Source organism: Rattus norvegicus, chromosome 18 (genome assembly GCF_036323735.1).
Source record: "Rattus norvegicus strain BN/NHsdMcwi chromosome 18, GRCr8, whole genome shotgun sequence".
NCBI classification, from domain to species: Eukaryota; Metazoa; Chordata; class Mammalia; order Rodentia; family Muridae; genus Rattus; species Rattus norvegicus.
Genome location: NC_086036.1, coordinates 37,091,282 through 37,113,714, shown reverse-complemented (window position 1 = coordinate 37,113,714; position 22,433 = coordinate 37,091,282). Strand labels below are relative to the sequence as shown.

The 22,433-nt window shown below is 42.4% G+C and overlaps 1 protein-coding gene and 1 pseudogene across 12 annotated transcripts in view; both read left to right on the top strand.

Moving 5' to 3' along the window:
* Mcc (MCC regulator of WNT signaling pathway) overlaps positions 1-22,433 on the top strand; it is a 474,765-nt gene that overhangs the window by 403,400 nt on the left and 48,932 nt on the right. For 9 of the 12 annotated variants that reach the window (XM_039096842.2, XM_039096845.2, XM_039096844.2 and 6 more), the window contains 5 exons: positions 1,000-1,206; positions 1,611-1,658; positions 16,770-16,916; positions 17,914-18,003; positions 19,356-19,504. In XM_039096842.2, the coding sequence (XP_038952770.1) occupies positions 1,000-1,206; positions 1,611-1,658; positions 16,770-16,916; positions 17,914-18,003; positions 19,356-19,504 (641 nt within the window). The remainder of the gene's footprint in view (positions 1-999; positions 1,207-1,610; positions 1,659-16,769; positions 16,917-17,913; positions 18,004-19,355; positions 19,505-22,433) is intronic. The other 3 variants (XM_039096843.2, XM_063277361.1, NM_001170534.2) reach the window with 1 other exon arrangement.
* Positions 1,665-16,763, top strand: Skp1-ps1 (S-phase kinase-associated protein 1, pseudogene 1; annotated as a pseudogene).

Here is a 22,433-nt window from a genome sequence, read left to right as displayed (position 1 = left end):
TTCTAATGACTAGCAATGGAGAAAGCAGAGACAAATAGACTATCTTGGATTTTAAAGGAAGGACAAAGGATCACTTAAGGAAAGAGTCAACAAGATTCGTGCCGCCTGTTTTCCTCTGGGGAACTGGCATGAGCCCTTGCAAGTGGCTGGCCACTACATGTTTAGTGTTGGGATTCTTCTGTTTCTCATCAGTATATGTTCTTTCCGCTCAGCAATTCCCCTTCTATTTAAAAACCATCTGGCCTAGGGTCTTTGTAAAGGACAATATGGATGAATAGTTTCAGAGCAAGCAGAGAAAGTTCTTCCTAATTGTATGTGTCTTCCTGGTTCTTTAATCCCATGTTTAAGGAACTCTTCAAATAATATTAATATTGTCTTCTATTTGTGTCATATCTATCATATTAACTAAATCAATCCCTGCTGTCAGGAACCTCCCTGGCAGGCCCAACCTTTCTAGGGTCACTGATGCTTTATTCTTGTCTTTGCCATCTTGGGACTGAACCTTATTCACACCATCTGAATTCTGATATGACACCAAGAGTGGGAAATGGTGATGTCACCTGCCTTACTGCTGAGTTTGCTCACACAAGGCCTGTAATTTAGGAAACTTACAATTAAACACTGTGCACAACCTGCAACCTCGTGTCTGTCACAGCATTTTCAGGATCACTCACTGGCCTACTGCCTGGATGCAAGTTGACCAGCTCTGGGGTTCCTTAAGGAAATAAACATTGTGTGGGCACCACACACACACTCAACACCAAGAAGGGAGGGACCCTGTTGTCCTTAACTCCAGGGATTGCTGAGTAGCACAAACTAGGATGCAGGCAAGTGACAGCCCCATCTAAGTCTGAGGAATGACCACATGCACAGTGACATCACTCGTGCATAAGGTTCTCCATTCAGCTTCTGGGCTCACAGTTCCTATGCAGCCTCTGTCCTTCTTGACCCCTTTCTCCATGGTAGTTAGCCTGCCTCTGATGTATGACTATTTTTCAGACAGTTGAGGAGATCGAGGGAGTCCTTGGTCGGGATCTGTATCCCAACCTGACTGAGGAGCGGTCCCGGTGGGAGAAAGAGCTGGCTGGATTGCGGGAAGAGAATGAAAGTCTGACAGCCATGCTGTGCAGCAAAGAGGAGGAGCTGAACCGAACCAAGGCCACTATGAATGCCATCCGTGAGGAGCGGGACAGGCTTCGGAGGCGGGTGAGCATGCAGCCAGACATGGCTTATGTCTGGGACTGGGGTGGTTGGACAGACAGAGCCTGGACTCTTAGGGAATCAGAGTCTTGGGATCTGTCTTGGGACTCACCAATTCTGATGTTGTTCATAAAAGTACTTCAAAGATTCTTAGGGGTAGAGCTAAGATTATAAATAAATTCTTCTCAGGAATCCTAAATCTGAGAGATGGTAAAATTATGTCCGGGCAGCAAATCTCAATCTACTTTACTGGGATGCATGTCTTCCATTAGCTCAATTAAAATATTCTGTTAAGACAGTCTAATGATATTTTATAATTGGAAAACATACAAATTCCTCTTCGTCCTTCACATTGTTCTTTAATAGAAGCTTCTCTCACTTATATCAAATAACATGAGCCTCTTCTGCAGATTATTGTAACTACATGTGTGAACAAGTGTCTGCGTACTGGAGTTTATGTAAGTGTACACATGCATTTGTGTAGTGTGCATATATGTGGGTTTGTACACTGTGTAGTGTGCATATATGTGGGTTTGCAAAGGTGTACATGAGAGAGTGGCAGGAATGTCCCGGTATCCCTGGAGGACTGGCACTTGAGAAATGTGGTGATAACACATATTTCTGTCGCTGAAGATGCTGATGGTCCAACATTGAAGCATCAACTTTTCCAATGATACATATCTACCTGCCAGGGCCTATAAGTTCTTTGTCTGCCTATGTCTTTGAACTTTGATGGGACTGAGGGTGGAAGGATTAATTCTTCTATCAGAAACAATTCTTTCTAAAATTCACTTTGAATTACAGGGCTTCCTTTCCTCTCTGTTTCAATTGAGGCAGTATAGGGAAGTTCCTCTCTAGTCATTTCCTGACAAGTGATTCTGTACAATCAGACACATCTTGTAGGCTCAAGGACCATTAACATTGCTGTGTCTCCTTAACCTAGGAAGTAACTTATTCTTCAATAAGGTTGTATGTAAATTTTTCTATTCTTTAAAAATCTATTTTTATTATTCTAATGGGGTGTGTGTGTGTGTGTGTGTGTGTGTGTGTGTGTGTGTGAGAGAGAGAGAGAGAGAGAGAGAGAGAGAGAGAGAGAGAGAGAGAGAGAGATTTGGACTTGACAGAGTACAGATGCCTGTGTAAGCCAGAGGTGTTGGATCCTTTGGAGTTGAAGTCACAGGTAGTTGTGAGCTGGCAGACATGGGTGCTGGGAACTGAATTCTGGTCCTCTGGAAGAACAATAAGCCAGTATTAACTGCTGAGTCATCTCTCCATGGCCTGCCATTCTGTTTTCAATCTGTGTACAGATATTCTCAATATTCATTGGGGGTAAATAGAGAATAAATTACTAGTTTTGAAGGTTGTCAGCTCTATCGCTCATTGTTGCTTATGTCACGTTAAAGAACTATTATCCTGCATCTATCTGGACATCTTCTTTCTGAGCTCATATAAACTTGTTTCTAGAAGCTGCCTGTATCATATTCTCCCTACTTGCATCAAGGGCTGTAAAACTTCCTACTCAGCAAAGACTTTGTCTGGGGATCCCTTTAAAGTTGCCTTTGCTTGGAGGCCTACAACACCTGTAATTTCCTGGGACACACTTCCAATCTTTATGACTGATAGTCTAATTAGGTGTGTGTGTTTGCTCTTACAGTGTGCATTCTTATAGTTCCTGTTCTGCAGCATTAATGTTGGCCTTAGGTCTAACCATTTCTTTATTTTAAAGTAAATTTATATTTATTTTAAAATAAATTTCTTTCTCTGATGTAAGTTACTAAAGCACAGAAGAGCCCTTGTTTATAACTAAAGAGAAAAAAAATGTCAGTCTTCCTTCTATCCAGAGATTTCTCCAGCTCTCGAGGTCAGCACCAAGAGCACCATACTGTGGGAGTGAACACATCATATAGCAGAGCCCATAATCCGACTGCTTGGGCTCACAGCCTGACCTGTAAAGGCATTGTACATCTTTGGCAAGACACCTGACCTCTCTATGCCTGTTTGTTTCATCATGAATTAAGGGTAGTGATGATGCCTGCTGCAGGAAGATTAAATAATTCTTACCATATAGTCACACTTGTCAGATACACAGTAAATGCTCAAAACTGAGGGGTGGTTGTTTGAGTAAAATCAAGATTTGAGTAATATGGACAATTTGCCTTTACACATTTTATCCATAAGAACTGTTAGATGTTTGAATGTCTCTAACCTGGACAGTGAATAATTGAATGTAAACACATGCACATCTGAGTACATACACATTCCTGTCAAAATATGTGTCATTTTACCCAGTTTTTTGTGCTGTTGTTACACTTTCTCTAAATGTATACAATGTACACCTCATTTATCTTCAAAGAACAAAATCTGAAGGAATATGTGTTTCTTCAAACATCCTCCAAAATTTGCATATTTACCTGTGAGTTGGAGTAACTTTTTATTCCTAGACAATTAGGAATCTTGAAGACTTTTCTAGATGCTTTTGATTGCCACTTTTGCAGACTTTGAGTACTGGAAGACTTCCACCCCACCATTACCCAACATATATCATTTCTCCAAAGAGGGATCAGTCACTTGTGGTTTTCTGTTTGCATAATCTGCAGCCTCTGAGAGTGAATAAGGTTCAGTTTTGTTTGTTTCTGTGAGTTTGCGTAATACATTGATTTTTGCCTTTCTGTCTCTGTTGCAGCTTTGAGATCCCAATTCATCACGTGGCCTGAAAAGCAATTGGGGCCATGGTCTTTTCCTTTGTCCATCTTTATTGCTTAGACTTTGACTACATCAATGAAATTGGTGCTTGTCCCCTGCCTGTAATTAAACCAAGTGCTCTCCGCAGGTCTTCTGAACCTTGTCCAAGATTTAATTAAATTAGGTCTTTAATGCAGTCAGTTAACAAATTGAGCTACTAGGAAGAGCAGTAACTAGAGGACAACAGGGAAATTTTTATTATTGGTCTCTGTTCATTATTAAATGAGGTTGTTTCTGAGTACCCTGTAATATAACCATTTATTTTCTCACACTTAAAAAAGCAGATTCAATCTCAAAGTAGAATTAATGACTCAAGAGAGGACTCACTTCTTTCTTCTTCCATTCATTTGTACTCCAAATAAATGCTTAGTCTGCTCTGGCCAAGTGAGGGGTCACAGTGATAAACTGGGTGCCACTCCTGGCTTCAGGGATAGTGGAGAATTGATACAATGTTCTAGGTTGATGGATATGGACAGTGAGCACATAGGTACACATAAAGCAGGCATGTGCCAGTAAGGTAATTTCTTCATACTGTTTGCACTTTTGACCTAAATTGCTTAGGTCAGCTGCCATGCAGCCAAAATGATCAATCTTTCCCTATTCTGTTTGGCAAAACAAGTATGCTGGAACCACAAAGCTGGTGAATCTACCCCCTGTTGAATCATAGACCTGAAACAAATAGATCTTTGGAAGACTTGTATTCTTTCAAAAGTTGTCTGTGTCCACAGCATAAGGTGCTAGTGCCAACAATTCTTCCTCATACCCTGCATCCTACCTGAGTTTTTTTCTGTGTGTCTTGAAGTGAGTTCCACACTCTTTTTCCATGGATGCCTGGACTCCCTCATCAGCACCATAATTGGCCAATAGAGCAGTAGAACTTTGCTGATGAAGGATACTTCCCTCCCTACTGTGTGATGGGGATCTTTAAGAGGAACCCCAAGTAAAGCTCTGGGTCTACCACCTTTCTGGGAGTGGTTCCAGGGTCCCTTAGGAAGGTAGTGCTGATACTTTGTGCTGAGAGAACACTAGAACTTCTTCCTGTTGTCACATTTGAGTTTGACCCTCCATCCTTGCCCTTGCTGTACCTGTGAGGGTGAATGGGACTGACACTTGACTATAAAGGAAATAGCCATCTGATTATTAAACATCTGGAAAGAAATTAGGAGAATAGGACAGTCCTCCTTTCTCCTATGTAGCCATTTGATAATCAGATCCAGGTACTTTCTGGGGCTTAAAGGAGAAGGGAGCACACCTGCCAAACCCTAGAGCTACAAAAACAGTTTTAATTTTCCTTCCCTATTTCGTGATCTGCTTCAAATACCTCAAATTGCTATTGGTGATAACATAACACTTGCCTAAAGTACTATGTGAGTTAACTTCATATGAATAAGCCTATATTTTCTGTACTTAGACTCTCATTTCACATTTATTTGAAGGCTCTGTGAAGGGACATGTGAAATCTCCACTAAGATTGGTTCTTTGCCAAATTGAAATCTGGACTCAAAGAAGGCAGCTTTGCATGTGGGAATAGACTGCCATTGTGTAGAACTTTTCTGGCCCAATGGGATTTACCCTTCTGTATCTTAGGTGTTCTCTCTCCCTTACCAGTTCCATTATACAGTGAAATTATGGGTTCCAATATACAGTGGTACCTGACATTGCAGGTATCTGTGAACATGACCACATGTAACTCCAAAACTCATTTGTTAATGGTCGATGGTGCCTTATTCCACTCGGGACCCCAGTGCCACCTTTAATTCATGCATGCCATTAATCCACAAATCACATTCATATGTGACTTACGATACTGATGGTCCTACAATCTGTATTTTTTTCCCTGTGTTGTCCTTGTTCCGCACCACAGCCTCTAGGCCTCCTGCTCAGGGTCCAGGAACAAATTAAAACAAAGTAGAATGGATGGCCACCAAATCCCTTCAGGCTTTCTGCTTCCCACAAACACAACAACATCTGGAGGCGTGGCTCCTTGATCAGGACAGTGCCTTGGGGATGTCCGAGCAGTCTGCTTGCTGAGTCCTTGGGTGCATGAGTTTTCTCCTTTACCAGGTCTTGCCAGTGGCCCCTTTGAATGCTTCTCAGGCCGTATACTCTGCAGAAGTGATGAGGATGCCTGACCCACACCACTCCTGGTTTTTGTCTCTCCCTTGCTGCTCTCTTCCCACAGTCTCTTGGCTTTGGTTTTCTAAGCCTGCATCTTTGGAAGTTCTTTTAGCAAAGATCTGGAAACAGTAACTATATCATCTTGAGAGTGTCTTGAGTTTTACTCAAAACTTTAAAAATTTTTTTAATCATCAAATTTATTTTGTAACTCATACATAAAAATATTAGTATTTTTACCCAGGATTGGAATTCCATGTAATGTTTTGAAACATATAACATTGGGTAATGTTAAAATCAGCTTAAATTTAGCTGTATCCTCAAACAGTTGTGATTTCTTAATGGGAAGACTATTCAAAGTTCGTTCTTCTTGCTCTTTGGAGGATATAGTACAATTGCCACCAGTAGTGGGCCTACACTGCAGAGCATACCAGAAATTCTGAGTCCTCGCTATAACTTAGAACCTATTAATTAATCCAACAGGTCCCATTAATCCTAACAGGTCCCATGCTAGCTCATTGCAAGCAGTATTCTACTTCCAACTTTATTTTTTACCTACTTTTTGCTTGTGTTCATGTGTAGTACATAGCTGTGTGTGTGTATGTGTGTATGTGTGTGTATACACATGCATGTGTGTGTATTGTATGTGTGTATTATGTATATGAATGTGTGTAAGCATGTGTGTGTACACTGTGGAGGCCTAAGGTTGATATCAGGAATCACATGCATATTTGTGTGTTATGTGTGTGTATTATGTGTATGAATGCATGTAAGCATGTGTGTGCATGTCGGAGAGGCCTAAGGTTGATATCAGGGATCATCTTTGGATCATTCTTGATGGAACCTGGAGCTTGCCAATGTGACTAGCCTTGTTAGCCAACTTGCTCTATCTGTGCCTTCCAGGGCTGCAGTTACAGGCAGGCCACTGTACCCTCCTTGAGTCTAGTCCTCCGGCTTGTGTAATAAGTACTTTAACTGCCGAACCACCTCTAGCCCTACTTTTAAACATACTATTTATTATTAGTTAGATTTAATTTTGATTCATTAAAGTATGCAAATGTATTAGTGGTAATGTGATGTTTCAGAGCATATATGGTGAGTCATGTGAAATCAAATTAGACTATCTGCTCAGGGTTTTTTGAGACTTTTGTTTGCTTGTGAACTCTGTCCATCAGCCTCCAGCCTGTGGTCTTGAGACAGAACACCATGCCTACAATAAAGTTGCAGAGTTCTGATGGAGAGATATTTGAAGTTGATGTACAAATTGCCAAACAATCTGTGACCATTAAGACCATGCTGGAAGATATGGGAATGGATGACGAGGGAGCTGATGGTCCTGGTCCTTTATCAAATGTTAGTGCAGCAATTCTAAAAGAAGGTCCTTCAGTGGTGCACCCAGCAGAAGGATGGCCCTCTGCTCTGAGGATGAGGAGAACAAAGAAAAGCGGACTGATGATATCACTGTTCAGGACCAAGGGTTCCTAAAAGTTGACCAAGGAACACTACTTGAACTTATTCTGGCTGCAAATTACTTAGACATTAAAGGTTTGCTTGATGTCACCTGGAAGACTGTGGCCAATATGATTAAGGGGAAAACTCTTGAGAAGATTCGTAAAACCTTCCATATCAAAAATGACTTCACTGTAGAGGTAGAGGCAGAGGCCCAGGTACCCAAAGAAAATCAACAGTGTGAAGAGAAGTGAACTACTATGCCTGTCACTGTAACACTAGAAGGGTTGCTCCAAATGCTAGTCGCACTGCTCTGCTTATAATTGTTAATATTAGAGATCAGTAGAAAAACACAGCCTTGTTCTCACTGCATGTGTAGTTCCCATACAGATCAGACCTTTGGTTGAGTTTCTTCTATGAGCAGAAGTTTCCTCTTCCCACCCACCTCCCCATTACTCTGAATAAAACCCAACTATTGGTTCTCTGTGGAAAGTGGCATTTTGGGCTCTCTCTTTCTGTAAAGTGATTTCTGCCTCTAGTTCATTGTCCAATTAACTTCAGTGAGCCTTTCAAAGTTGGCATTGTAAATAAACCAACTTAGGAGAAGTATGGTGAAATGGAATTAATAAAACATATTTGTTCTTGAATGGGAAACTGAAACAAGGCAACTTGGCATTAACCATGCGGATGTCTTCTGACCTCTATGCTGCTGGTAAGCTTGTGTGCAGCTGGGCACTCTTAAGTAGATCTGGAGCCTTGTTTTCTTTATTGTTTTTTTTTAGTTTTTAATCTTCTCAGTTTTGAAAATGTTACCTAGAGATTTAGTTTACTACTCAGCTTTTCAATTAAAAAAGACACTTACTTCATGTGGTATGTCATCTTTTTATCATCATTGTTCCTACATTGAGAAACACTATTTGCATGTAAAAATTAATTTAACCTTTAGCATTAAAGTATATGGTAAAATTCAGGAAATAGACATCGTAAGTACAAGATGCTTTTCAATAAAAAGTAGTACAATAGGTAGTTAAAAAAATAAAACAAACAAATAAAAAAAACCTAGAAGTTTCTTTTTTCCATCTGTTTGAAATCTACAGAGAATATTACCTGTGTAGTGGCTTGGATGAGAATGCCCCACATAGGCTCATGCCTTTGAATACTTGGGTAGAACTGTTGTGGAAGTGTTATGTGTATTTTTTTAATATGTTACTGCCTTTGGCCAAGGTCAGCTGCCCTATTAGCCCTTCTTGGCTTTTGTTTTGTTTTGTTTTGTTTTCCTGCCTTTCTCCTGGGAAGTAGTTGTAATATCAGTCCACTCCAAAGAACCCTCAGATAAAAGATACATACATGGAGTTAATTTTTTTTTATAATTTGTCTTTTTGGCACAATTGGTGAGCGCAGATATCTCCCACCTGGAAAAGTGTGTGTTTTCTAATTTATTCTCTGTCTCTCTACTTGCCTTAACTAGCTCCACCTAGCCCAGCCTGTAGCAGTGACCAGAAGCCCCAGCTCTCCACAAGACCTTACATAATTGTTGCACTCTTCTTCTTCCAAAACATGGCAGAAAGGGACTCCCCCTCTTCTCTGCTTCTGCCTTTCCTCCTGGGACCCAGATGTCCTGTCCGTATCTTCCGCCCAGCAACTGGCCCCAATCTTCTTTAATGACAAATCAAGAACTGATTGGACCACAGGATGTTAGTATCAGAACTTCCCCTTAGAGGGAAGGATTAGGATGTGTGGCCTTGTCAAAAGAGGAATGTCACTGAGGCTTGGCTTTGGGGTTCTAAACAAAACAAAACAAAAACAAAAACAAAAACTCTTGGCATTCCCAGTCCCCTTCCCTCCCTCCAACCCTCTCATTTTCCTCCCTCCTTCCCTTTGTCCCTCCCTCCTTCCCTCCCCTTTACTTGTGGGTAAGGATGTGAGGTCTTAGCTGCTCCTGCTGCCATGACTTTGATTCAGTATCATGTCTCTAACTCTCTGAAACTCTACACCTCCTATTCTATTCTTTCTTCTACAAGTTGTATTGATTGTGGTGTCTTATCACAGCAATAGAAAAGTAAGAAAGACCATTTCTAATCACCTTCTATGCAGTACATACCAGAGCTGATTTTCTCTAAGTAAATTTTACTATCTGCAGGTCCCCACCAACCCTACCCACTAACCTCTGGCCTTGGATAACTTCCACTCTACTCTCAACTTCTGAGAGATTAACTTTTTTTACACATGAGTGTTGCTCAGTGTTGATACATGTATCAGTTCCTATGGATGATGGAGCAACGTATCATCAACTTAATGGCTAAAATTCCTCAAATGTGGTCAGGCACTGGGGCCCATGTCTTCCATCCCTATACTTGGGATACAAAGGATGATCTCTGTGAGTCTGAGGCCAGGCTGCTTTAGTGAGTACCAGGCTACCCAGGGCTGTATAGTGAGACCCTATCTCAAACAACAACAAAACAAACAAACAAAACCACCTCATCACCCTACAGCTTTGGAAGTCAGAATCTAAAATGTGTCATGTTTACTGACTTCCCAGTGTCAGCAGGCCTGTGGGCTTCTGGAAGCTTGAGAGTTGTCCCCGTCTCTTCACAGCATCCAAGAGAAGCCTTGCCCCTCTTTCCAGCTTCTAGATGATCCACAGAGCATCCTTAAGACTCTACCTGACAGCTCTGTTTTCTTTCTTCCATAGCCTGGATAACCCTGGACCACCGATATCAACTTCTGTTTGCCATTTATAGGTATTGGGGATGAAGATGTGGCCTATAGTCTGCTGTGTATTAGATTTTATGATGACAGTTGTTTTTTTTTTCTAAAGCAGCATTAGATGTATTTTCTCAAGACTGTCAGTCATAATTGAAGACAAGGCACTACTGTAGTGAATGAGACAGATCAATATTCTTGCTTTCAGAGAACATTGTAAGCAGTCCTTTAAAATTTGATATTAGCCTTTCTGTGGTAGTTCACACCTGTCATTCCCTGGGCTCATGTGGCGGTTTCAGAACAGTGTGGGCTAGATACTGAGATTTGAGTGCAAGGGGCAGGGGTAGGGGGAGTTTGGCATTGCTTCTTACTGTTTATAAAAACTCCTTTTATTTCTTTAAGAATCCTGGATATATCTATTATAACATAGTCTGCTATGGTCATCTTTTTATCTGGAGCAGACTCTTCTGGGTTGGTTGACTGGGTTCCTTTCCTCCTCTCTAAAACTGTTACTCTACATCTGGCAGCTTCCTGGTCAAAAGCTCCAGTCTTCTCATCTCTAATGACACTAGGTTGAGTGAGTTACAAATTTGATATCTGAGGTAAAAAGCAGCTTGGCAGTATACACCAGTGTTAGATGATAATAAGGTCCTACAGTGTGCAGATAGCACAGACTTGAAACCCACTTCCAAATATGCTGTATCTTCGAGTTTTGAGTTATTGATTTAGAGATAGGGTTCAACCAAGCCAGGCTCAGACATATCATCCTTCCAACCTTCTTAATGCTGGGATTATAGAATTGTGCCACCCACACTTAGTTTGTGGCTTTTGTTTTTTTTACAGTTGCTACTTCTTCACAGCTCCAGAGAGATTCTCTGAGCTCACAGAATAGCACACTTTGTACACTTCTCACAGACAGATTTAGTAGGAGCCTTTGGGCTTTGTTGGACAGAGAACTGTTTGGCCCAGGAGTCTACTCCCTATTTCTTGCCCTCCTTCCTGTCCTCTATGTCAGCTTTTATGTCTGGCAGCTGGAGATCTTACTGCCTTTCTTTTACCCTGGTCAATGAGTTTCTCCCTCATTCTTTTCCAAGCAGTGGAGTTTCCATGCATCATGAGGAAGAGTTCCTGTTGGCCTTCTCTAAGGCTGTCTTAGGCTGAAGTTTTCAGTTGTGCTGTGCACAGTCACTAGGACAGCAACTTTTGGGCAGCTGTTTCCAGCCCTGCTGGAAATCTTGTGGGAATCTGTCAGTGTGAATCTAGTCCCTGCTGCCCATCTTGTCAGTAGACTGGTCAGCTCCCTTCAGATGCATCACATACACTCTTCTGTTTCTTCTCTCACTGTGGTGTCTCACTTCTATTTAGCCTTTTTGAAATTCATTCCATGCCTATTTCTATGAATTCCCTGTACACATTCTTCCCTCTTTTCTATCCATTGCTATTATTTTAAGAAGGTCTCCAGAGCTAGAAGATGATTTCTCAGACTTGACTTGAATGGCAAAGCAGCTGAGCCCTTGGTGCCAATGAGTAGGCTCGCCCTAGGTTTGCCTATCCATATCTTTTCTTACTTTATTACCCTAGTTCACACCTCTCCCTCATCTCTAACATCTGTTGATTCAGTCCGCTATACCTAGCAGAGAAAATACTCCATGATAAAAGAGTCCTGTTGTTCTCCACCTTCCCCCTTTCTGCAAATTCACCCTTCTTTCTGCCTGCCCATGCCCTCTTTTCCTGTTCCCTAGTGGAAAGGGGGCCCTTTCCCTACCCTTCACTGACCCTTTGCCCATGTGACTACACCTCCTTCCTCCCTAGGCCTTAGCCACACCCAGAATTACTAACTGTATCTTTCTGTTCCTCTTCCTTTAAGTTTCTCTTCCTTGCTTTCTTTCTTTCCTTCTTTCTTTCTTCCTCCCTTTCTTTCTTTCTTTCTTCTTCCCTTTCTTTCTTTCTTTCTTTCTTTCTTTCTTTCTTTCTTTCTTTAAGACAGCCTCTTTCTACATAGCCCTGGCTATCCTGGAACTCTCTATGTACACCAAACAGGAGTTTCACATGTCCAAAGTTGATATTCTTTCTTGAGGTGGAGAATTGGAAAGGACTTGTCTTGCTATTTTTATTCTTTCTTCATTGTTTGCAACCCCATCTCTTCCCATCCACACCATCAGTAAACATCTTACCTTTTGCTTTGGTCCATTTTCTTCTGTTAACCTAGTGAAACAAAACAGGCCCCAATATCCTTAAATGAGAACCAAAGAGAAGCAAGAGTCCACCTTCTTCTTCCTGTGTTGTGAAGGAGAGAGACACTTTTTCTCTTCTACAGTTGATGCTGCTTGTGAACTCTGTTTTTATGGAAGAGACCCATCATACTTTGCAAAATTTGGAGACTTGCCTTATACACTATCAGAGTCCCGGTGTTTGCAGCAGATCAATTTCTGTACATCTGCGTGGTTATTCACTATGCATTGAGCTTAAGAGAATCAAGAAAGTAGCCTCCCAGGGTCAGGAGCTGGGACTGAGGAAGCCACTTCAGAAGGGTTGTCAGAGTGATACGTGGTTTTCCTAGATACATCAGTCTTCCTTGGATACACTTTGAATCTTGGCTGTCCCACTTCTTTTTTTTTATCTTTATTAATTTGAGTATTTCTTATTTACATTTCAATTGTTATTCCCCTTCCCACTTTCCGGTCCAACATCCCCCTAGCCCCTACCCCTTCCCTTCTATATGGGCTTCCCCTCCCCATCCTCCCACCATTACCACCCTCTGCCCAACAATCATGTTCACTAGGTGTTCAGTCTTGGCAGGACCAAGGGCTTCCCCTTCCACTGGTGCTCTTACTAGGCTATTCATTGCTACCTATGAAGTTGGAACCCAGGGTCAGTCCATGTATAGTCTTTGGGTAGTGGCTTAGTCCCTGGAAGCTCTGGTTGGTTGGCATTGTTGTTCATATGGGGTCTCGAGCCCCTTCAAGCTCTTCCAGTCCTTTCTCTGATTCCTTCAACAGGGGTCCCGTTCTCAGTTCAGTGGTTTGCTGCTGGCATTTGCCTATGTATTTGCTGTATTCTGGGTGTATCTCTCAGGAGAGATCCACATCTGGTTCCTGTCGGCCTGCACTTCTTTGCTTCATCCCTCTTATCTAGTTTGGTGGCTGTATATGTATGGACCACATGTGGGCAGGCTTTGAATGGGTGTTCCACTTCTAAAATTGAAACAAAACGACACAACACAGAACAAGGACAGAAAGTTTCCTGTAGAGAAAAAGCCTATTTCCATTAATAAAACATCTTCAATAGAAGATGGGTTTATCAGGTAATTACTACAAATATAGAATTTAAAAAAATTTTAATTTTAATTTTAAATGTTACTTGTGTCTAGGAATTCCAAATCACAATGGGTGCAGCAGGGCTATGTCATCTCTACAGGCTAAAGGAAGCAGTCTTTGGTGCGTTTTTCAATTTCTGTATCTCATAGCTTTTGATTTGTAGCCATTCTCTATATTAATCTCCATGTGTCCTTCACTGGTCTCATATCTCTGGCACAGTCCCAATTCCTATTCTCATCCCTTTTAAGAAGCAGGTGTGGTATGAATTCTAAGTCCAGGATGATCTCCGAGATCTGTAGTGTCATCCCATCTACAGAGACTTTTGAAATAAAGTCACATTCCTAGGTATTGAATTGGGACATCACTTTTGAGGGAGTCTTGATCCAACCCATTCCCATGGGAGGAGTGAAAAAGGAAATCTAATGGCTGTTTACCTGTTCCCTGGTCCTTGCCCAAGATAACTTGGTTTATTGGGTGGCTTTCAGTTCTGGTATTAGGTCATTTAATTTCACCTCAAATCTGTAGGAGATAGTCAGGTAACCTTGTACTGCCTTTCTTTCTGTGTAGCTGACACTTCAGCTGCTTTTTTTTCTACTAATGAACACTGTCATTTAAAAGTAAGGCATAGTCCAAAAGGAAGGTATCAGCCATTAATTTTCATAGAGTCCATAGCTTTTAAAATGAGGGTGTATAGAATAGAAATTACTGGACCACATGAATGCACACGGGAAATGGCTGGAAGCAATTGCCTGAGAGCAGTTAGAAGGGGTGTGCTAACCTTTTCTGTTTAACCTACAGTGCTACTTAGCTTTTCCACAGTCAACATTCAGCACCTTTGTGATTAGAAGAGCAAATACTTCTGAAACATGGTTCATTTTAAATGATCTTTAAGATACTTGCTACAATTGTTTGTAGTTTTTTAAAAGCCAACTACAATTCTTGTACTAGAGAAATTGAGGCAGAGCAATTGCTGTAAGATCTAAGACCAGCCTGGGCTAAGGAAAAAGATCCTGATTTGAAAACAAAACAAAACAAAACAAAACAAAAAAACCCTAAGCAAGCAAAACAAGTACACTGACTGGTGACTTAGGAACAGGCCAGTGATGGCTTCCTGCTCCACTTAGACTACATGTAAGTTTTAGAATGATGCTAACTTTGTTAATTATTCAAAACCTTACTGCCCTTCCCCTCCCCCCTCTGCCCCATGGCCTGATGAACCTCCATACAAGCATTGCCATTGGTTTGTTAGGGACTATTCCAGAATAAACTTGCACCATGAATTCTATTTGTCTCCAGCAGGCATGTGCCTTTGCAGTCAGGTTATGTTTTGATTGCAGCCCTTGCTTCTGTTGTGTTGTGTGAACACTGGGCATTTCTAGCAATCCCCAGCTCTTGGAAGCCACAGCAAAGCATTAGGCTCTTTTGATCTGCCTCACTATCGAATACAATTTGCTCCAAGGGAATTTCCCTATTTTGGCTTATAATATGTTGATAAATTATTGAAACTTCAATTACTTTTGGTTCCCAAGATAGCAGGGTAGAGAAAGCCCAGACATTTAATATGAAAGCTTTCTAGAAGCTCTTAGTGAGGGGGGCTGTGTATCTGCTCTCTGCCCTTACCTGAAAGGGCTGTGACATCAAGAGCTAGCACTGAGGTTTGGTTCTGCTCTGCCTGTCTGTGATGCTTTGTACAATGCTTTGTAGCCTTGGGTCAGCTGCTCAAGGTATGGCTCTCCTGATGTCCAAAATTCATGTCTTTGGGGCACTCATTAGATATGAGTCCTGGCTTCATGCAATTCTGATAAATTTGAGCCATTGGGGTAGGCTTCTGCCACCCTGGTGTCTCACTGGTCCTGAAAAGGAGATCTGGTATACCATAAAGTTTAGAAAACCCTGCTCTAAGTGTCTAGGTGTGCCTTCCGGCTGCCTGCATCAGTCGCTTCATTCATGTGAGGTTTTGTGCACTGCAGTCGATCTGAAGCATCATAAACCAGGCTTTGTAGTGCTTCCTTGTAATTCTGAAGACAGGAGCTTCAGAAGTTCAAGGTCATCTTGGTTGCTTAGCAAGTTTGATAATAGTCCTGATACTCTGCTGGCAAAAGTGTGTCCACAGTTATCATAGAGTTTGCAAATGTCCCCACTTACTAAGATGTTTCTCCCCTTGGTGGCCACAGAGCAGTCACCACAGTTAAGTGAGATTTAGATATTCATTGTGGTATTAGTAGGGCATATTTTATTTTTTTTTTAATTTTATGTGTATGGGTATTTTTGGTGCATGTATGTGCCTGCTGCCTGTTTAGGTCAGAACAGGGCATCTGGTTATGGATACTTATGAGCTTCCATGTAAGTGCTTCAAATTGAGCTCTGGTCTCCTAGAAGAGCAGTCAGGCCTCTTAACACTAAGCCATCTCTCTAGTTTCCACTATTGTGTCTTAAATGTATTTACAGGGCCCCATTTTCTTTTGTTTTGGTTTGGTTTTTGCATGCTTTCTTCTTTAGATCTTCCTCCCTAACGTACCAGGAAGGCTCCGAGCATTGGTTCCATGGAGGAAAACTGCTGATGCCCTCACTGTCACTCCAGCTTGGTCTTACCTCTTTCCTAAAGCCCTGTCTCGAATAACTCAAGAGTTTGTCCAGTACTGCATATTCTCTAGATGCTGTGCGCACAGTGCAACCTCCCCATCCCTTCCCTACCCCAGCCATGCCTCTACCATGCCCACCCTGACGTGTTCTCCTTCAGAACCCAGTTCTCCTCTCATATACCTCTTTATATTCTCTGGAGTAGCTTCCAGTGGAGGCACAGTCTTCCCAAGCTCTCCTGCCTCCGAGCACACTAGACAGATGTTTCTAGCATATGTGATGTGATGTATGTGTGTGTGTGTGTGTGTGTGTGTGTGTGTGTGTGTGTGTGTAGACTCTTGTTCTCTATCTCTGTGTAGTCTCTGAGTTTCCTAAGAGTAGAGATCACATCCTTATTCGAGTTGCCCACTGCTGCATCAGATGCTTTTCTGCATACCTCCCTCCTGTGTTGGAAGCCTCTAACACTTAGGTTGCATATTCTCCTTCTCACTCTTAAGTAACAGATGAGTGATCAGCAATGAGTCCACTTAAGAATTCAGGAGCTTCAGTAGACTTGGCCAGCTGAGCATCACAGCCGAAAACTTTGCCATAGGCTGTCTGGCTCTTTTGCTCTTTTGCTCAGGAAACCGCCAACTCCATCTAAAGGGATGATTATGTTTTCAGGTCCGAGAGCTCCAAACTCGGCTGCAGAGTGTACAAGCTACTGGACCTTCTAGCCCGGGTCGCCTCACTCCTGCCAATCGCCCAATTAACCCCAGCACTGGGGAGCTAAGCACCAGCAGTAGCAGCAATGACATCCCCATCGCTAAGGTGAGCTCCCTGGAATGAGTCTGCTGGGGTTGGAACACTTCTTATCTAAAACACCCAGCTGTGGCTGAGCCCACCATTGTGCAGACATACCAGTGCACATCCTCTAGTGGCTTCCCCTGGGACTGAGTGTCAACTCCACCAAATCAAGCTGCAGAGAGCGATAACCCACTAATAGGTTTAAGTCTCTCTTACACGCAACCTGTATACCAGGTCTCATTAATCAACCTACTGGAAAATGTCAGAGCTGACAAGCCATTGTGGAGAGTTTTGTCAAGTACGACCTCACAGTGGATGGGTACTTGCTTTCAAGAAACCATCAGCCTTTGGATGACCCTGAGTGATGAAGCAATGAGTTCCCCCTCAGAAGAATGACAGCCATGCCAGGAAAAGAAATACATCACAGAGCTGAACATAGAGGTGCAGGCCTATAATTCCAGCAAAGGAGGCAGAGACAGGAGGATCAAGATGAGTTCCAGGTCATCCAGGAGTATGTAGTGAGACACTTTCACAAAAAGAGGAAAAAAAGAAAGAAAAGAAATACATTGTTACCAGTCGTTCTGCTTTTGGCAGCACTTCCTAAAAAGACCCTGTCACATGGTACAAATGGCAGTTGTCTTCCTGCCTGGCAGCACTAATAGTCTCCACAATAAAGCAGTTTCTCAACCTTCATGTTTAGTTAGTTAAGTAAAACCATTGTTTCCTGACCATGCATGAGTTTTGTCTCCTAAGGAACATTTTGAATGGTTACAACTGGAGTGCTGCTGGCGTCTTGTGGCTAGAAGCCAGAGATGCTATACAATAGCTCATGCTATCCCAGCTGAGGTAGAGAAGCTCCATTTTAAGTTTATGGCAACAGAATTGAGCCAGGAAATTCTTTTTTAAAGTGTTTTGATGAATCACTTCAGTTGACAGGGCTAAAAATTGTGTAAGCATTGTCTCAGTCTATAGGGGTGGCAGTGGCGTGGACTTTCTGATAATTTTATTTTATTTTTTTAAGATTGCCGAGAGAGTAAAGCTATCGAAGACGAGATCTGAATCCTCATCATCTGACAGACCAGTCCTGGGCTCAGAAATCAGTAGTGTTGGGGTGAGTGTCAGTGACAGGCAAGAGAAGAAGCAACCCTATACAGCCACCCACACCATGACTCCCAGAGGACAGAAATGTTGATGTTCATCTCCAACTTGTCATCAGTTAATTGGATAATAAATTATAAGGGTTTTATTCCACAGAGGCAAAGTCAAATGTATAAAGTTTCTAAATGATGAATTGCAACTTTAGCTTTAAGGTAGGTATCTCCCCTGATCCCGCCTCACACACTTGAAACATTCCAAAAAATTAATAACATTTGGTTAGTTAATGGTGATGCCAGTGGATGTCTTGAAGTATCTGCTTTTTATCATCATGGCTCACAGAGACCTCGGGAGTTGCAAAACTCCAAAAGAATGATCTCTTTGCACATAGAACTTGAAGGGGAACACACTGTCCAGGGAGTGGGGGCTGCTACCTTTGAAGTGGGGCCCAAAGCTAGCAGAGCATGGGTTGGACTTGACTGCTCGGTGTGAAGCTACAGAGCATGGGCTGGACCTGACTACTCAGTGTGAGTCTTCCTACTAGCATCTTTCACCTCCAGGGAGACTGAAGGCTGGTGAAATGACAATGGAGTAGTTTCCTGTTTTTGTTTTGTTTTGCTTAAAGATTTATTATTTATTTATTTATTTGTTTATTTATGCATGTGCTCTATCTGTATTTATACCTGTGTGCCAGAATAGGGTATCATATCCTAGGATAGACATTTATGATCCATCATGTGGTTGCTGGAAATTGAACTCAGGACCTCTGGAAGAGCAGTCAGTGCTCTTAACCACTGAGCCATCTTTCCAGCCCTATAGTTTCAGTTAAGGAGTGTGTTTTATGATTAGGCATGGAGCTGAGAGAGCTAGCTGTTTGATTCTAGGGCAAAAGGAAAGAGTCTAAAAAACAACCCAAAAACTCACTTTAATTTCCTAACTTAAAGTTTTGCATTGAGTAAAACCCACATGTCTTCAGATTCCATGCCAAACCCAAACTGTGAGGATAAAGGGGACAATGTCTTTCCTGGGCCACAGTCACAATCACCTAGATAGAAGAAGAAATTCCAGACTGCATTTACAGTGCTGAATTTTCAGGGCTCTAGGAGAACTGGTCTGTTTGCTGTTCTTCAGCATCAGCTATCCAGGAGGTGCAGCTGCAAGCTGAAGGTGTGTCCCATAGTACTCTCACAGCCATTTTTTAAGGCTCGACTTATACCAACTGAGACCCAGAGACTCAGAAGGGTAACTATCTGTTGGTGCCAAATTCTTAAGGAATCTTGGCTTTAGGTTGTCACACATGCAGATTGTGTCTGAGGACCATTGTTTCTGACCTGACCTCTCTGGGGGGAATTGTGTTCATTCGTACAGGTTTCCAGCAGTGTGGCAGAGCACCTGGCCCACTCACTTCAGGACTGCTCCAATATCCAGGAAATTTTTCAAACACTCTACTCACACGGATCTGCCATCTCTGAAAGCAAGATTAGAGAGTTTGAGGTGGAAACGGAGCGGTTGAATAGGTAAAGAAGCAGTCTGACATATTTCCCTGGAGGTGGGATGGGAGCTGCTTCCGACCCTCTTTCTAAAGGATCATCCAAATCAGCTTGTGAATTGAGACCTGGAACGAGATTACCAGACTGCTGGGGTTGACATGGAGATACGATGTGCTGTGGCAGACAGGGTTAACTTCAGAAGCCTGAGACAGACTTCACACAGGGCCTTGTGTGAAGGAAGGGCAGACCCATGCATTCTGACTGTGCAGTTACTCTTGTAAATCCTTAATCTTGTATGAACAATGAGCCCTGCCCCGCCTTCTCATTTCATGCTGGACCTTTTGAAGTACATTGCAAGTCCTGGGAGCGATCCACAGAGAACGTCAAGTAGGTCATAGATGGCTGCCAAGTGTGCTGGGCCAGTGCTGTGGAGAGTCCTGGAATGTTGAGTCAGTGTCAGGGGGTGCTTGTGTTTGCCAGAAGTAGCAAAAGCAGTGTGCTGGAATTCGTTCTTGGCATTGGTCCAACATGTTGGTCGAATTCCCTGCTCTTTCTGAGGGCTGTCTGCTTTTCTTTATGCACTTTGCTCGTGGACACAGGCCTGAGTCCCTACATTCTATCCTAACTGGAGGAGTTGACCATATACCAGCTTTATAAATTCTTCCCGATTCTCTCAATATAGACAGATGTAGTATGTACTCCTGCCCTTTGGTAAAGACAAGCTTAGTGCAGTCTTAGTGAGGAGGGAACTACTTCAAAGACTAAGAAGGACCACAGCCAAACCCGCTAACCACGCTGACTCAAACTCTGGTCTGTGATAACAGAATGACCCATTGAGCCATTTCCAAAAATGGTGTGGCTGCCTTGACTTAGCAGTCTTCAGGGAGAGCACAGGAAGAGCTTGGGAGGCTCATGAGCTAATCAAGAAGGAATGTGAGCACTAATTCCCATCTACCATTGCTTAATTCCATTCCTCTTGTGTGTGACAAAATGGAATAAATCAGACTAGCATGTTACTCCTCCCTGATATTAAACTGTTTTAGTTCTTGAGAACAAAGGAAATGTGGCGATCTAGGTCATCTCAAAGATTACTTTTTTTAAAATGAACATATGTGTATGTCTATGTCTATGTGGATATGAGCACAAGAGTACCAGGTACCTGTGGAAGCCAGAGACATCGGATCTCCCTGAAACTAGGATTTTAAGAGGCTGCAAGCTGACTACATAGGTACTGGGAATGGAACTTGGATCTTCTACAAGAAAAGTATGTGCTTTTAATTGATGAGCCATCTTCCCAGGCCCATTTAAATAATTTTTAATCTTGAAATTAAATGGTTTCCTTGTTAAATCCAAAGTCTTTTAGAATGTCAATTCTGATGGTTACCTCAACAACAAAGCAGAAACCTTTTTCTCCACTGGCCTTCCCAGGCTTAGACCTGAATCAGATATGCCCTTTGCAACTGAATAAAGCCATATGCCTTCAGGGAACACTCCCTTCAGCTGAAGGTCTCTGGGATTTCAAAGGTCTGCTTTGTTTCCCAACTTCTCAGTTATATGCACCCAGGAGAGAACAAAGAAGGGGCACTATTTAGTACTCTGCATGCAGGTTGTGTGTTTAGCTTCACATAATGGATGCTCACAGGAAATGTCTTAAGGTTCAACTTGTGAGGATTAGGCTCACCTCCCGTCTGCAGGGAGAAAACAAAGGCTCTGACTTGGAAAGTTGCGAGATGGAGTCCAGTGCAGTTATTCAACAGGCAGAAGTTCAGACCCTGCCCTTTCCCCTCCTCCTGTTGTTCTGTGATCATAGCTGTGGTCAGAATCTGGGGCTTCTTAGCAATACTGTCTTAATGACTGTTATTTTATTGTCTCAACATTAAAGGCCTATCACTCTTTAAAAAAAAAATAAGGCCAGTCTTTGACTCAGATTTCCTTGGTGTAGGGAAACGTACGAACACAAAACTGTAATTACTCATGTTGCACATCTGTGTTAAGCACCTACTGTGTGCTAGAGTACATGGCATGAAAAACAGGGAAGGGCCCTGATCTAATGAAGCATATGTTTTGTTAGGAAATGGCAGATGGAACACAGTAGAGGAAACATGAAGGAGGAGTAATTTGGACTCTGGAAGAATTGAGTTATTTATTTGTTATTGTTTTTCAGTTGGGTGCTAGATATTAAACCAAAGACCTTATATAAGCTATCCAGCCATTCTACCACTGAGCTGTATCCCTTGCCTGGGGGTTACTCCTTGATGAGTAGTGGTCCATGGAGGTGTCCCTAAATCAAAGAGGTTTATCGTGGGGTTTTAAGGACAAAGAGTAACCATGACAAGGTTGGAAGAGTCTTAATTCTGGGCTGGACAAAAATGGTGTGAAAGAAGAGCCATACAAAGACCAGTGGGACTGAGGTTGAAGGATGCACAGGAAGCAGGAGGACCACCAGGCAGAGGCTGGCATAGATGCAGAATCAGATTCTATAGCAGATTTTACTCTTTAGCCTAAATATAGTTAGAAGACGTTTTAAATGGGAAGAACAAAACCTGTTCTGCCTTCTGGAGCTTCGAGGTAGAAAGAGTGGGAGGAGAAAGATGATTGTGATGGGCCAGGAGCCACAGCAAATAATGGATGCATATAAGGGAAGCCTCAGCCATGTTAGGTCTGCCTTTAAGGAGAGTCTCTCAGAGATGCTCCCCTGCTAGCCTGTAATGCTAGGAGCATGGCAGTAGTGATTGCCAGTATGGGGAAGGTGAGGGGAAAGCAGGTTGAAGAAAATTGAACTCCCTGTCATTGAAACAGTGTGTGACCCCCAATGGAAATGCCAGGAGGCAGTTGATGTGTGGGACTGGCACTCAGAGGGTGGTGTGTGCTAGAAAAGATGAGAAGCCATGGAAACAGGGTTCCTCTTGGAATCGCAGACTGGATAGAAGCACCCACAGGGAGAGGGTCAACAGAA